The 16,854-nt window shown below is 41.1% G+C and overlaps 1 protein-coding gene across 1 annotated transcript in view; it reads left to right on the top strand.

Moving 5' to 3' along the window:
* The window catches only part of LOC145415131 (E3 SUMO-protein ligase NSE2-like), a 39,625-nt gene extending 37,732 nt beyond the window's left edge, over positions 1 to 1,893 (top strand). The window contains exon 5 of the mRNA XM_080284551.1: positions 1,574 to 1,893. Coding sequence (XP_080140677.1) covers positions 1,574 to 1,706 — 133 coding nt within the window. The 3' untranslated portion in view covers positions 1,707 to 1,893. The remainder of the gene's footprint in view (positions 1 to 1,573) is intronic.
* Positions 1,894 to 16,854: the final 14,961 nt, after the last annotated feature.

The following is a 16,854-nucleotide window of genomic DNA, read 5'->3' as shown; positions in this document are numbered from 1 at the left end:
TGTGTGCACATGCGAGCGTCATGTCATCTGCACAGGAAGCCATGTGTACACCCACTGCAAATAGACTTAGGACCTGCACACAGAATTGCTATGGGATAGTTGTCTGTCTTTGCTTTGTGTTTCCACCTCTACCAAGTGAATTTTTTGAGCAAGAAGTAACTGGCAATTCCTCTGGTGTTGGTGAGAGGTGGTGAAACGCTCAGCACATCAGTGCTTGCCCAGAAGCGAGAGTGGGAGTACAGTATATGTTCCCATCGTTCCGAGCTTGCACCTCCCTCTTTTTTCAAATGCATTACTGTTTGGCCTGTTATTTTCCTAGAGTCGAGTTTTCATGCATGGAAAGTACTGCTTAAAGGATGAGGGGGTCCGTATCATTGCATGGAGGCAGGATAATGTCCCTATCAACACAATTTGTGAAAGTACTGGACGTGCAAAGTCGACTGTCGTGAAGATTCTTGGTGCAGCGCATGGCCTGCTGCCTGATGTCTTACCAGAGCACAAGCATGGCGGTGGAAAGAAAAGGATGGCTTCCAGAGGTACAGATACACTTCTGAAGAGGGAAGTAATCAGGAATCCTCGACTGACAGCAGCAAAATTGAAGAGAATGCATCCCCAGCTGTTACAAGACATCTCAATTTGAACTATCCAACACCATTTGCAGAAGGAGCTGGGTTTGCCAAGCCGCACTGCAGCCAAGAAACCGCGTTTCACTGACCACATGAAGAAGCAGCACATTCAGTTTGCCAAGAATTATGCACACTGGACATCGGATGAGTGGAGAAAAGTTATGCTTTCCGATGAAAGCACATTTCAAGTGTTCCAGGTGCATTCTGCCAAGGTTCGTCACTCTGCCTCCCGTAGTCGATATGACCCTGCTTACATGGTACCAACTGTTAAGCACCCACAATCAGTAATGGTATGGGGGTGTTTCTCAGGTGAAATGGAAAGGGGAGGCCTCTACTTTCTTCCTAAGAACTTGATGATGAATGGTATCTAGGGCTAACCTTTAGTAGTCCAGAATATATAAAGGTAGAAGAATAACCATTGCTCATGATAGTACACGATCCTAAAACTTTTAGTCATTTCTGTAAAATAAGATTCCCTGCATACAAGGTAAGGCTATCTCCTTGACTGGTGTATTCAACCATGATTAAAGAAAAATAGAGAACATCCAATCCCATATTATTCCTTTGAGATGCAGAGGCCCAGGTCTAGGTGTTATTCCCATGGCAGATATGGGAACTTAGCTTTTGTATAATGAGGTTGTTACCTGTCTCTTGACTTCTGAAAACTACACCAGCCAAACACCATCAGAAAATTTTGAGCCGCTTTTTACTCAGTTTTCAAACACAGCAAAGTTAATCATCTCACCCCCCATATCTTTCAGTGGTTGAAGTACTGGTAATCTTTTCCTCCCATTGTGTAGAGTGGAAATGACTGTTGTTAATGAGTTGGATGTTTAACAATGGATATTTCTTATGGTGCTGTAAATGATTTGGAAGAAGTGAAAGGAGGCTATGTTTAAGTTTGGTTGTTGTTCTTGAAATATTTGCACTTGTTTTCCTCCACACAGGTGCCCAACAATGGGGTGTGGGTATCGTAAGCCTCTGAATATAAGTGATTTAGAGGATGCACCAGACATAAAGAGGGAAATCAGAAGGCAGCAGCAAAGAGGGGGCATGAGCAGCAGTCATAACCACCACTGATATCAGGACCCTTATTTGGTTTTTCTAATTTCCCATCTCCCATTGGATGATTTTGGAACATAGAATTCTGGTTTGTAGATTTAGCATACCACAGCCACTCAGAACAATTGCTACTCTGTTTCAAGATGGACTGAGAAGTTCAGTTGCCAGCGAAAATTTTGGTCCATGACTTATTCTAATAATTATGAAACTAGCACAAAATGTTGAGAAGTTTATAGAGTTTCAAAGGTGGTATCACTGGGTTTCTAAAGTTATAATAGACTCTTGTATTTATCAGTACAGGTATGTGATTGATTAGTAATTATGTCCACAACTGTACAGGAAATTGAACTGTCTCTGATTTAGTGAATAAAATCTTCTATGAAGACTTGTTATTGTTGTTGCTTAACCCCAGTCTGTGTGATTGAGCAGACCCATGGTAGTGAGAGCTTTTAAGTATATGGCACATGATTTAGGGGATTCCTTGGCCCACCTGGTGGCCAGACCTGGTTTGGGGTAAGGATGTATCCTTATTTTTCCAGGGCAGCTAAGCAAAATGGTATTTGATGCCATAGTTCCTTGTGCTTTTGTATTTCTCAGCACCACAGCTCACTTTGGTGTGACAAAGCCCCCAATTTTTCCTGCTGTTTTCTGTCTGATATGTTCTACATAGTTGGAATGTTTTTCTCTGACAATTTGTTGGTTTGTGAGTTTATTATTCCTTTGTTTTGTTACCTTCCTTGCCATGTCCCAGAAACATTTTCCCTTTCATCCATGACTTTTTGGTTTGTGTTGTCATTCTCTCTCTCTCTCTCTCTCTCTCTCTCTCTCATGTTTCTATCCAAGTATCATCTCTAATTTCATGATTTGCTTCTGTGCAACTTCTGTTTTCCTGCTGACCAGTGTATTTGCCTTACAAAAGATCCCTAACCCCTTTCAGCTCAGTAAATCGCCATGAATAGTCAGATTGAAGGTTTGAATTGAATAGTAACCAAGATGAGTCAGTACCAACTCATACCTAAGGTTAATGAAATTTCATGTAACCACAGCATGGTGTTTAAGCTGTGAGAGTAGCCTGGTTCCATCAGATAAAAAACGGATTTGTTTCTGTAAATGCATATGCCTCATACCAGTGACCAGCTGAGATGTGCCCTCCACCTCAAAGTGCCTGTTGATGGTAGCAGGTAGCACTGGGACTCTTATCTAGGGGTGCTAATGCCACCAGAGTAAAGGAGAAGAGTTTTGCTTGGTAAGAAGGTAATGGAAGTACCTAGCTGCACAGCCTGCCCGAGGGGTTGTTTGACTTACTCTTCCTCCCCATGGCACACTTTACCGATCAGTGATAAACACTAGAAGGGAGAAAATAAGCATATATCCTCACTTCAAGCCCTGACTGTTCACCAGGTCATCTCTGGCAGCCCGTACCCCTTGTTTTTATTATTCATCCATCCATCATCTACTTATCTATCTATCTATCTATGGCATACGCATTAATCCTGTTAAGGGTGGCCACTAACAAATTGCCTCCATGTCACCCGGTCCCCCACCATTTCACTGCCCCCCTCCCAGCTCATATCCCCCTCTCATATTTTCTCCACTTCATCCTTGGCCTCCCCCCATCCACCTCATTCACATACTGTACACCCTCCTCATTATCATTAGTCTCTCGCTGTCCATCCTCTCCACATGGCCTTACCACCTCAGTGTATTTCTCCTAACACTTTCCATTACATCCATATCCACACCACAACACTCCTTCACTTCCTCATTGTCAGTCTCTCCATGCAATTCCACATGTTCCTCTCCAATACCTTTTTTCCACTGCTCATACTCCTGACTTGTGTCCTTCCAACAAGGTCCATCCATCATCCAGTCCTTAATTTCCTAATCAGATGCACTGGGACCCATGGTTAATCAGCCAGTCCATATATTTTAAGTTATGTTGTGAGCAGTCGCTCTTCCTAAGGGATATGATGTGGGTGATAAACTCTAACCAACCCTTAGACCACGTTTTGTGTGTATTTACCTATTTGTTTTACCTATTTGTGTATACAGGAATTGAGCAATGCTCGTGTTGTCCTGTCTCCATATCCACATTTATCAAGTCTACCTTTACACACATGAATGTTTTTCTCATGCACCACCTCTTTGTCTAAGTCGTTCCAAATATTTAAGCATTTACCTAATATACCTAATACACTGAATGTACTATGCTCGTGGGTTTCCGTCGCTGTTTATCAATGTCAAATTTAGCTTTAAACTCATTTAAGTTTTTAGACTGGACGATCTCTTTGTCCAGGCTATTCCATAAATCTATACTTCTGTAAGGAAAGCTATATTTCTTGATATCCTTCAAGCAGCTTGACTTTTTCAATTTCATTCCGTGTCCTCTTGTTGCTCTCTTATCCCATACAAACAGATCTTTTTTGTCAGTTTTATCTACTCCCACCATGGTCCTGAACACTGCAATCATGTCTCCCCTCTTTCTCCTTTCCTCTAAGGAAGGCAAATCCAGTTTTTCCAGCCTCTCGCTGTATGACAGGTCTGTCACACTGGGGACCATCTTGGTTGCTGTTCTTTGTATTCTCTCAATCTTGTTTATATCTTTCTTTTTGTGTGGGGACCACACTACCGCTGCATATTCTAACCTGGGGCGGATCATGGCCACTATCAATTTTTTCATCATCTCCTCATCCATATAAGGAAATGCTACTCTTATGTTAGTCAGGAGTTTATAAGTATCTCCAACTATCTTGTTAATGTGCTTTTCTGGTGACAAACTATCTTGGACCAGCACCCCCAAATCTTTCTCTTCTCTCCTTTTTGTGATTAATTCATTACCCATTTCCAATATTTTACATTTCTTTACATTAAATTTCATTTCCCACGTCCGGCTCCAATCGTGTATCCTATCCAAATCCTCCTGCAGTATTTTACAATCCTCCTCAACCTCTACCTTCCTCAAGATCTTTACATCATCAGCAAACAGACTTGCATAACTGTTCACTCCATATACCATATCATTTACGTAAATCAGGAACATTACTGGCGCCAACACCGAGCCTTGAGGGACTCCACTTATTACTTCCCTCCATCCAGACATCCTGTCCTTTATTACTGTCCTCATTTGTCTGTCTCTCAAAAAGTCTCTCATCCATTCCAGAAGTTTCCCCTTCAGTCCTCCTATATATATTGTAGTTTCCACATTAGTCTCTTATGAGGTACCTTGTCGAAGCCGTCTCTAAGTCTAAGTACACACAATCCACCCAACCATCTCTCTCCTGTACCACGTCAATCGCTCTTGAGTAAAAACTCAACAAGTTAGAAACACATGACCTTCCACTTCTGAATCCAAACTGACATTCAGCCAAAATATTCATCTCTTCCAGATATTTTATCCATCTGTCTTTCAGGATTCTCTCACACAATTTTGCGACCATGCTGGTTAGAGACACTGATCTATAATTCAAGGGTTCTTCCCTGTTTCCTCCCTTGTAAATTGTCACCACATTTGCCCTCTTCCATTCTTGTGGCACTTTCCCCTCTTCCAGTGAGCATACGATTAAACTGTGGATTTTATCCGGCAGTTGTTCTCTGCATTCCTTCAGTACCCAATTAGAAATTCCATCAGGTCCTGGGGCTTTCCTTACATCTTGAGTTTCCAGTAATTTATACGCTTCCTGTACCTCCACTTTTATATCTTTTATCACCGGAACATTTCTAATCACTCCCTCCCCTTCCACAAGCTCCTTTTCTTTAGTGAAAACTGACTGGAAACGTTTGTTCATTATTTCTGCTTGCATTGCCGCATCCTTAAAGACCTCTCCTTCTACTTTCAGTTTGGTGATTCCTTCCCTTTGTTTCAGTTTGCCATTAACAAATCTATAAAACAGTTTGGGTTCATCCTTGCATTTGTCTATTATACCTTTTTCAAAATTCCTTTCTTCTTCTCTACGTATTCTTGTGTATTCATTTCTTGTTCTTTTATATTCTTCCTTTGTTCTGTTGTTACCTCTCTTTCTCCAATTGTTCCATGCCTTATCTCTCTCTTTTTTTGCAATCATACACCTTCTATTGAACCACTCCTTTTTCCTGTTTTCTTTCCCTCTTACTCTTGGTACAAATTTTTCCACTCCCAAATTATAGAGGTCTAGAAAGATATCCCACTTCCTCTGTATCTCTCTTGTTTCTCTGAATTTTCTCCAATCCTCATTTTCAAAAAAGTTTCTCAATCCTGTAAAATTTGCTTTCCCAAAGTTGTATCTTCCCTGTCTATGAAGCTCGTCTCTTGGCTCGACGTTCCCTATTAACATCTGGAACTCAATGACCACATGATCACTTTTTCCTAAAGGACAGAGATATTTCAATGATTCTATTACATCGGGTTCTTTGGTGAACAGTAAATCTAACCTTGCTGGTGTGTCCTCACCTCGAAACCGTGTCTCTTCTTTGACACATTGCGTCATCACATTATTGATTATTACATTTAATAACATGGTGCCCCACGAATCCTCGCCGCCCCCCGAGTACCATTCCTCCCAGTTCACCTCTTTACAGTTAAAGTCACCCACCAAAATTATATTATTGCTTTTCTCAGTTATTTTTTGCAAATAGTTAGCCATATCTGACATCTCATGGTATTCATCATCCTTCCATGCTCTCGTCTTTGGGGGAACATACACTACCGCCATATCTCTCTTAACATTCTCTCCAGTTTCTAATTTCATATATATCACTTCAGCCCTGCCTTCTCCCATTTCCACAGTATCTACATTTATGTTGTTCTTCACTGCTATCATCACTCTTCCCTTTTTTTCTCTTCTGTCTTTTCTCCACAGTTTATATTTACCATCTCCCAAATGAACATCAATATCTTCTCTTAATTTGGTCTCTACAAAGCACATGACATCAGGTTCATATTCTCTCAAGAAATCGTTAATTTCAATCCTTGTCGATATGAAACCGTCAACATTAGTATATATCACCTTCAAATTATTTTTGACGTTTTTAATACCCTCTTCTCTCCTACTCTCTGTCCGTACCACTTCCTCAACTTCTGATCTTTCCCAGCCATCCCCCTTAGTTTCCTTCACTTCTATTTCCTTAAATACCTTTTCCTCACTTTCATATCCATTACTCTCCAAAAAAAAGTATTATTCTTCCTCTGTCCTCTTATCATTTTTTTCCTTTACTTCTTCGTTTAATGATTTTAAAACTTCTCATTCTTCTTCATTCAGATCTTTTCATATTATATTTTCCATCCCCGCCTCTTTGCTTAATTTCCAGGTCACTTTAAGTATCTCATTTATTACACTTTCTGATGTAAACTTGACTCTCATTGGTCTTGTTTCCCCTTTCTTATAAGGCCCTATCCTCCTTACTTCCTCAATTTCTTTTACCCACTTGTCTCCTTCGGGGTCGATCTTGCCTAATATTCCTCTCACCAGGTTCGTGTCTCTCTTGAGTCTTACGAACCTAACCTGTTCTTCCTCTTCCCTGTTTCCAAATACTACCACACATCTGTTCCTTTCTACAGTTTCTCTCACTATTTTCTCTTTTTTCTTCAGTATTTTCACTACATTTTCTTCCATTTTTTTCTTGTTCATTTCCCTTTCTTCTTGGATGATCTCTCTTAAGCTGACCACTTCTTTCTGTTCTTCTTCTACGTTTGCCCACTTTGCCTTATGTTCTTCTACTACACTACTCACCTTGTCCATTTTATTAGTACTCTCTTCTAGTTTCCTCCTCAATTCGACATTTTCACGCTTCAAATTTCTAATCTCTTCATTCGCTATTTCATTGGACTGGATCAGACTCTGTATGGTAGTATCCGTATTTTCAGACACATCCTTTATCACTAGATTCTCTACTTTCTTTTCAAGTTCACTAATCCTCATAATTAATGTTTTAACCAGGTCCATGACATTGGTATTTGAATCAAATCCTTGAAATTCGAGTCCCTCATTGTTTACATTTTCGGCCATGTTTGATGTTGGTTAACGTACCAAAATAGCTGTTACCGAAAAAAAACTACAAACATTCATGTATACTCTAGATAATAAATCTTTACATTTTTGGTAGTCTATTAACTTTCATTATTTTAAATTCAAAACAAGACCTTAGAAGACAGGACAGACAAAATTCCTGAAACTACTTAAGGTTAGCAGCGATGGCTGGGACGTCTGCTTTCTCCGGCTGTTCGTTCGTGTGTGTGTGTGTGTGTGTTCGACTCTGGGCATAGGCTTCACAGCCTGCTCCCAAGGCCCAGTAGTCCTCCTGCATACCAAACACCTTTACATGTAACCCACTTTGGCGCTAACTCCCACCATCCATATTGAATACATGGTAGGGCTGTCTCATACATGACTGGTGTATTGGTATTAGCGGGGGTATTTGTCTGACATGTTGGCGGGTCTTCTAATAGATAAGTACAATCTGATTTTATGAAATTCAAATCCTTAAACTGTTCCCTGCACCAGCGAGGATTTGAACCTGGGTCCGGCAGGACTGCGGGTACATTCACAATCGCTAATTTCTGCCCAGGGGTGCCCCCTTCGTACCACTGTTTACCCAGGGAAGAGGGGAGGGGGGGGACAAAATGAGCTCCACCTGCCTCTACCCCAGCTCCCAACCCTCCCCCATACCTCTACCCAACCTCCCACACTTGTCATTCTTAGCCAGCAGTTACATCTCAAGCTGATTTCATGCTTAACACTCTTGGTCCCACTAGTAATACAAACACAGAACACTAGCATATGTTAAAAGTTTATAACATAACTATCAACATGCTATCTATCTATCTATCTATTGCCAAATGCCATAATCACAAGAAATTAATTCATTATGACGTTGACAGTAAAACAAAAACTTTAACAACAGCCACCTCAGGCCTCATGTGTTGGGTGCACTGCTTTGCAAACACACACACACACACACACACACACACACACGACCATCAAGTGATCCTGACCGACCCGGAAAACACCACTCGCTGGCCCAGTGGTAACGTTCTTGCTTGCCATCTGGTGACAGGAGTTTGTGCCTCGCTCAGGTTGCGAAAAGTTTCACTGACGAAGTGGGTGGTTACTGTCCCCCTTGAGCAAGGAGACTGGTGTGTGCATGTGTGAAGGTCACAGCCTTGCCCTTAGATTGGACTATATGAGCTCTCAGCTCCCTTCCGGAAGGGTAAAAGATGATGATCACGACCATCAGGTGATTCGGACCGACCCGGTGAATTACACACACACACACACACACACACACACACACACACATACTCATACACACCTGCAAACACACACACACATAGACACATCCAAACATGCATGCACAGACACGTATGCATGCAAGTGCACACAAGCACCCAATGCATGTGGCCTGGGATGGCTGTTGTTAACATTTTTGTTTTATCGTCAACGTTATATTGCATTTCTTTCTTGCTGCAGTGTGTACATAGTTATATTTTATACTTTGTACATATCCTAGTGTTTCATGTTTGTGTATTAGTAATGTGACTATGTAAAGTATGAGGTCAGCTTGAGATGTAACTGCCATTTGAGAATGACGAGTGTTGAGATGTAACTACCATTTGAGAATGACGAGTGTTGAGATGTAACTGTCATTTGAGAATGACGAGTGGGGGTTGGGTTGGGTAGGGGTATGGGGGAGGGTTGGGAGCTGGGGTAGAAGTGGGTTGAGCAAGTTTTGTTCCTCCTCCCGTCTTACCCTGGGTATATAGGGGTACGAAGGGGGCACCCCTGAGCAAAAATCAGTGATCATGTGTGTATATCTTGCCTACCAAATTTCTTTGGTTTGGAGGACTCAGTCTTGGGAAACTTTAGGGGAGGCTATATATGATTACCTATACAGAGTGGTGTTTTGTGTCCCTCTCATCCACTTATGGCTGGGTTGAGATGGTTCCCTCAACCTGATTGAGACTAGATAGCGTTTGTATGTTAACCGAACAAGCCATCTTGTTATGTGTCTCCACTTTCCTTCCTCCAGCCATAAAATGGATCTTTGGTTTTGCTTTTTTTTTTCCCTGTAATAGAGGCTGACTGTTCAAAAAAGTATTATACTATATACACCTGTTGTCCTTTTTGTACATTACAACATCAGTATTACAGATGCACTTGATAAATGCTTAGACTCATGGCAGTCAGATCAGCTTACAATTTAAATGGCATTTTAGTACCAAGCTATGACCAAGTAAACAGAGCAGAGTTTTCACATATGAAATAGCTGTTTGAGTCCTAGCCTACCCACTAGGTCCCTGTATTTTTTCTATTCCGCTTTACACCTTACCATACCTATCACTTACTAAATGCTACCAATAATCTGCTAGAATGTTAGCCTACTTGTTGATTTTTTTTTCTTTCCCCTTTCCCCACAAAAACCAGCCACTGCTAACACCACCACCCTCATGCCTTGCACCCTCACTGGCACTCACACACTGCAGCCACACAGTACCAGATTGTAACTGCATAAGTCACTCATGAACAGATATTTACTGCATAAACAACACAACAAATTTTTACATGCATAAACAGGTTCGGGAGGGGAGAAGGTAGAATATTAGCATTGGTTTGTGCAAAGGTTAACTAGGAAAATAATTTTTTTAAAATTTCCTATTGTGATAGGTGGGGGCGCTCACGATTCACTCACCCAATGTAGTGCTGCTGTCGGGTGTCTGCCCTTTCCTCTCCTTCATCCTTCTTTCCTTCCATCCTCTTCTGTCTTCCTTTCCTTCATTCTTTCCTTGTCCTTCTGCCTATGGGTAACTTTACACTCCCTCTTCTGTCTTTCTTTCCTTCATTCTTTCCTCTTCCTTCTGCCTGTGGGTAACCCTGCACTGAGTGACAAGCCAAATGGTTTCCTGTACACCAGGAAGCCATTTACTATGCTGGGTGGTAACCGTATAACCAAATTTTGGTGCCTGGTGGTTTAGTGGGTAATTATTGCGCTCCAGTTGGATTGAGCCGATGAAGGTTTATATCCAAGGGATGGTTGGGGTTGATTGCTCACGTAATGCCACTCAGGGATGAGTGAGGCTGGTCACTCTCATCTTAAATGTCGGGACCAACTGCCTAGCCCCGGGCTCCTACGCTCCTTATGGGGCAATGTAGGATTGGATGATAATGATGATGATGATAATTACCTATGTTGTATAGGAGTTAAGAGCTAAGATTCTTGTTACTGCAAGACAATCCTATTCAGTTTAGGAGACCCTTTCAGTCATGAGGTTTAAAAATCCTCCAATATCTCGTGGAAAGACATCACAAATCTCGACTATTTTATTTTTGTTGCCAAATATGATTTTATTCTATTTATGAAGTGTTTCTCATTCTCTAAATGCTATGCTTTAATATGCTTTGGACTGTTTTGTATGTCAGGCTCTAATCACATGTAATTATGCTGCATAAAGAGATTGTTGGGTTCCAGTCCATTGTCATACCACATAAATGGAATGTCTATAAATGAAGGGTTGGCAGTATATACTGTAAGTGTACGTAAATGTTATAATAATCTACATCATTATTGTGCACTGATATTAACTTGTAACATTTAGGCTACAGTAAGTGTGTAAGTTTTCTGATATCTGTTTCAATAATGAGTCACGCTGTTTGTTAGGAGGGGAGAAGGGAGAATATTAGGATTAGTTTGTGCAAAGGTTAACTAGGAAAATAATACAAATTTCCTTAATTTCCCATGTTGTATAGGAGCTAAGAGCCAAGATTTTTTTTTTTTTTTTTTTAAATAATACCCATTAAGCTATATTTTTCAATAAATCAAAGCAAATCCTCAATTATGAATGTCATGCAAACCATCCAGAATTCGCCAGTACATTACTATGCTACTGCATCCTAAATATCACTACAGTAGAACCTCTTTGGTCCGGACCCCTTTAATCCGGATTTCTGTTAATTCGGACAAAACTTAAAAATAATAAGCTCCAAAAATATGTTGAAAGTAATTCTAAAGTCATATTCAGTATCAGCGCGGAAAACGATCGTCATTCGTTTAGTCTCGGATCACGCTAGGTCGCAACATGGGCGCCTGTTTAAACACACATTAGCATTCGTTCCATCAACTAGTTCACCAACCATTTATATTTTTACGCTGTATTTCAAAAGTTAATCCTCCTTACCATGCCCCTTAATGCAAGTGTAGCTTCTGCAATGAATGAAAGTGTTAAAAGGAGGAGTTTGCTTACACAAAAATGGGTCAGAATATTCTGCAGTGTTTAGTGATTACTGTAGGTTATTTTTTGTACTTAAATGTGCTTTACTTGTACATCAAACATTAGCTTCTTGCCCATATGGGTGTTATCAATATGCCAAAGATGACAAAGTATTTTTTGCCTACATAAGTTTTATTTTTATTCCAAATATTACAGTTAATTAATTAATATATTTTTTTGCCTACAGGGGCCTTAGTCACTTACTACAATTTAAAATGTAGGCTAGTTTCTTGTCATGGCCTTACCTGTAAATTATGCAATACAAAACTATCGTACATGATTAATTTGGTTATTTTAGTATCCTTTCATCTTTCGCAGTTACGTAGGGTTGACATATGCCACATATGTTAATAATTAACAAACATACCATATGTAGATATTTTTTGGTATGAACTGGAGATTACCCTGATGGTCCGGACAATCTGCTAATTCGGACAATCCTTACCCCCATATAGTCCGAATGAGAGAGGTTCTACTGTATTTTTGATTGTAGGATGTTGGGAACAAAAATAATAAAGGCACAGTGTGAACCCATTACCCCAATTTTCACTTCTGAAAAACTGCATTGAGCAATTGTGCACAGACTGGCAGATCATCCCACCCAAACCAGTTCATTCACAGGACTAGGTGTTGTATTTTAAGTGGCTTTGGAGATTTTGTGACACCTCTTTCTGAGTGGTTTATTTTGCACATTACACCTCAGTATTCTCTTGTATGTACCTGTTTGAACTGGAGGATTGGGTAGCCTTCATTAACCCCTTCGTAACCCCTAAATCTCAGATGACAGCATAGGCTCTCAAAAAACAGGTGTCCGGAGAGCCTCAGGTAATGGACATAGCCATTTGGCTTTTCCTCCACGGTTTGAAGTGACTGCCATTTTGTTATGTCACCACTGCATTATGCAAGCACAGGGGAGGAAGGTAGATGGTATTGCCAGTCTGCTGTGCAATACAGAAGGGCTAGGAATGATGAGTTCTGATTCCATATCGTCTGATTCACTTCTTGCTGCTGCCAACCCCCCAGTGCCTGCCAAGCTGCCTACTCATACAAAAAAGGGGTTGAGTGAAAGTGTGATTGGGCATGAATTAGAGGTGACAATGTCGACATTGTTAAGTGGGGAGACAATGTCTGAGGAAGGAAGTTACCACATAGAGGGATGTGCCCCAGCTGCCCTCTTATGCCTCCTCCTATATCTCTTTTCTGTCACTCAAGAACAACCCTGATGACCCTCCAGAGCCCAAGGCCTTCCCTAGCCTTCTGATGCCTTGGGAGAGTTTTCTGAGGCATCAGACACAGAGGAGGAGGGTTGGGCAGCCAGAAGTCATCATCATTATCATCTGGACCTCTTTTCCCACCCTAGGGCGGGGTGAAGAGTAGCATTGTCCAGACAGCCCAAGTTTTTCACAATCCAAAGGGCCACGCTTCCATTCGCTCGTCATTCAAGCCCCCAGAATCCTGGCTGTATCTGATATGCCAAAAAAACTTTCACCACATTCTGTAGATTCACATAAACATATCCAATAGAGTCAATACTGTACATGGCTTAAATGCTGTATTATAACCACCCAGCTTCCTTTGTGGCACCCAGGCCTCACCTACATCTCACTACCATCCAAATTACCCCAGCATGGTACTTTACAGGTATGTAGGGAAATGCATATGCTGTAGTGTAATTATGTACATAAAAAGAGGAAAAAAAATGGTAGAGGAAAATCAAGAAACTTTCAATGTAGAGAATAAACGTTTTTACGAAAGTTATACTGACATTCATTTAGTAAAGTAAGATTGCAAGAAAAAAATTGTACTATATGTATGTTATAGAAGATATGGAAAAATTTGGTCATGAATATAAGTGCTATAACCAAAATAACCATTTAGAAATGAGTGGTGAAGTTAGAAGCAAGAGAAATAAGTGCTTTATGTGTAAGTTTTTAGAAGGTAGGAAAGCTACCTTATAGAATATAAATGTTATAACCAAAATAACCACATAGAAGTTAGTGCCACTCCATAGTGAAGTAAGACTTTAAAGAAGTATCGGTTAGTGCTTTATACTGTATGTAAGTTACTATATTAGTCTATCCATCCATCATCCAATCCTACGTTGCCCCATGAGGAGCGTAGGAGCCCGGGGCTAGGCAGTTGGTCCTGACATTTAAGATGAGAGTGACCAGCCTCACTCATCCCAGAGTGGCATTAAGTGAGCAATAAACCCCAACCACTCCTTGGATATAAACCTTCACCGGTTCAATCCGATTGGAGCACAATAATTACCCATTAAACCACCAGGCGCCAAAATTTGGTTATATGGTTACCACCCAGGGTAGTAAATGGTTTCCTGGTGTACAGGAAACCATTTGGCTTGTCACTCAGTGTAGAGTCACCCACAGGCAGAAGGAAGAGGAAAGAATGAAGGAATGAAAGACAGAAGAGGGAGTGTAAAGTCACCTGCAGGCAGAAAGACGAGGAAAGAATGAAGGAAAGAAAGACAGAAAAAGATGGAAGGAAAGAAGGATAGAGGAGAGGACAGGGCAGACACCCAAGAGTAGCACTACATTGAGTGAGTGGATGGTGAGCACCCCCACCTACCACATGAAGGTAAGGAAAACTACAGTATAGAAAATAAGTGTTGGAGTGAAAGTGAAAGTGATCTTTCAGGGTAAGTACTGTACAGTGGTTTTGTATTGTATGGTATAGAAATCAAGCGTTGGAATGAAAGTGAAAGTGATCTTATGGGGCAAGTACTGTACAGTGGTTTTGTATTGTATGGTACCGAAAAATGTTGGAGTGAAAGTGAAAGTGATCTTTCAGGGCAAGTACTGTACACTGGTTTTGTATTGTAGTGTATATAAAGCATGGTATTTCTCTCTCCCACATACTATAGGACACAGTACCACACTGGAACAGGCAGAAAAATTGGGCAGATAAAATAAGTGAGCCGCACGTACAGGGTGACGATTCATTCATGTGGCATTGGTAGGGGCAGGTGAAGAGGAGTGGGAAGGTCTAGTGGGACATGGGGGAGTGAGTGGGGCAGCCCCATCCTGCATGGGCTTTCCCAGCCTGCATGGGCTGCCTACCCTCCCCATGGACTTAGTGTGCTCATCCAGACACAGCCTCATTGCAACCCCAAAAGTGACTGCTCTTCTTCACCTCCTTGCTCCACAATGCATCCATGTAGACACCTGCGGTGGAGAAATGAAGGATTGGTGAGTACAGTACTTACATCTGAGTTGAGTGTTCTAGGTAGTGCAGGTACTGATATATGATGGTTTGAAAACAAACATGTTTGGAAATGTCCCTGGGTACAGCAAACGGTGCACCAGATGTAACTTTAGGCTTTGGGGGGCTAAATCAAAAGAAAATAAACCAATATGAGTAAAAAGATAAGTGCTTTCATTAACTATGTGATCTACATTGCACCATGAAAGTGACAGAACATGGTAAACAAGTGAATGGGTAGTATAGGCTGAAATGTTGGTTTGCACTGAGACTGTGGCATGAAAGTATATCCTGTAAAAATGAGTATTGTAGAGTTAGTATTTTAACGGCAGTGAATGTTTATTTCAAAATATCCACCAAGTGAGTGTTGCGTAAAGAAATGGGAGTGAGGAACAAATAAATGAGTGAGATGAGCTGGAGTCTTGGTGGGGATGTGGAGGGACCATGAGAGAATACCCTGTAAAAATGGATGTTGTAGTAGTGGTTTGAGTGCTATTTCAAAGTTTTCTCTAACTGCAGTAGCAAAACAAGACAAACAAGTGTTGCTGTCATTAGCATGGCATCATGCAGTTCATGCACAAGCAACAAAGATGTCATCATAGTTAAGAGAATAATGAGATTGTAAGCTCAGATTGATAAAGCTGACTGACACTGAGGTCAGGTTATCGTGCAGAATTATCTGTAATACACTATTGTATTTTTCAGGTAGTACCAGTATTTGATTTCTTCAGTATGTGCACCAGTTTTAAGCAGCGTTGCTACCCATTTTACCATGTTAGTGTGTAAATCTCAATACTTTGAATGGTTATTAAAAACATGACTAAATTATAAACCTCCACAATATGAATTGCCTAATTAAACTGCACCCTTGAGCTAAACTGGCATCATCTGGTTCCAAAGTCTCCATAATCCCCTGACTACCTAATGTTTTTGGAATTAAAGGGATCACAAAAGTGTTTACATATCAGTAAGAACTCCACAGGCTGCGAACTAGCAGACAACTGATCCCACTTGACTCAGACTGAACCACCTATCACTGTTCTTATATGGGGTGTGTTTGCCATTTATGGGTTACATTAGTGCTCTGTAACACTAGTAGGGAACAAAACCTCCTCGTTCTTCCAACATCCACTCTCGATGTGGTGCTGCCTAATTTTTCCTTCCCCTTTTTAATTCTGTCCTTGTCTGCCCCCTCTCTGCCTATTTCCTTTCCTTCCTGTCACTATTTACTATTCTTTCCACTCCAGGTGGCCCTAAACTGAGTGACAAGCCTAATGGTTTCTGACACCCAGGAAACCATGTACTACACAATACAACCTGGTAAAATGGTGATGTGGACCCTGCTACAGTGTCCCTGTTAACTGGGTGCTGAGACACAAATACGGCATCCATCCAGGAACCAAACCTCCACACTTTTCCCTGCACCTCACTCTGACAAGGTAGTGTCAGCTGCAATGGAACATTGGTTCACTGCACGGGATGGCCCTGGAGGGGTGGTTGCTTGCTAGCAGTTGATGGGTCTGCTCAGCCAGACTGGGACTGACATTCTAACACATTATTTTCGGTAAAGCTGGAAATTTTATTATCCTTACCTAGACTTAATGTATCATTGTTTGACAAAGACCAGTCACCACAGGCTACTCCTCATCCTACCTATGATCTGGTAGACCTTACACATAGGATCAGTGTTACTTCATTCACTTCATTTGT

This window comes from Coenobita brevimanus, chromosome 101, assembly GCF_032717465.1.
Source record: "Coenobita brevimanus isolate Jiangsu-jjx chromosome 101, ASM3271746v2, whole genome shotgun sequence".
NCBI classification, from domain to species: Eukaryota; Metazoa; Arthropoda; class Malacostraca; order Decapoda; family Coenobitidae; genus Coenobita; species Coenobita brevimanus.
This window is presented reverse-complemented; position numbering and strand designations above follow the sequence as displayed.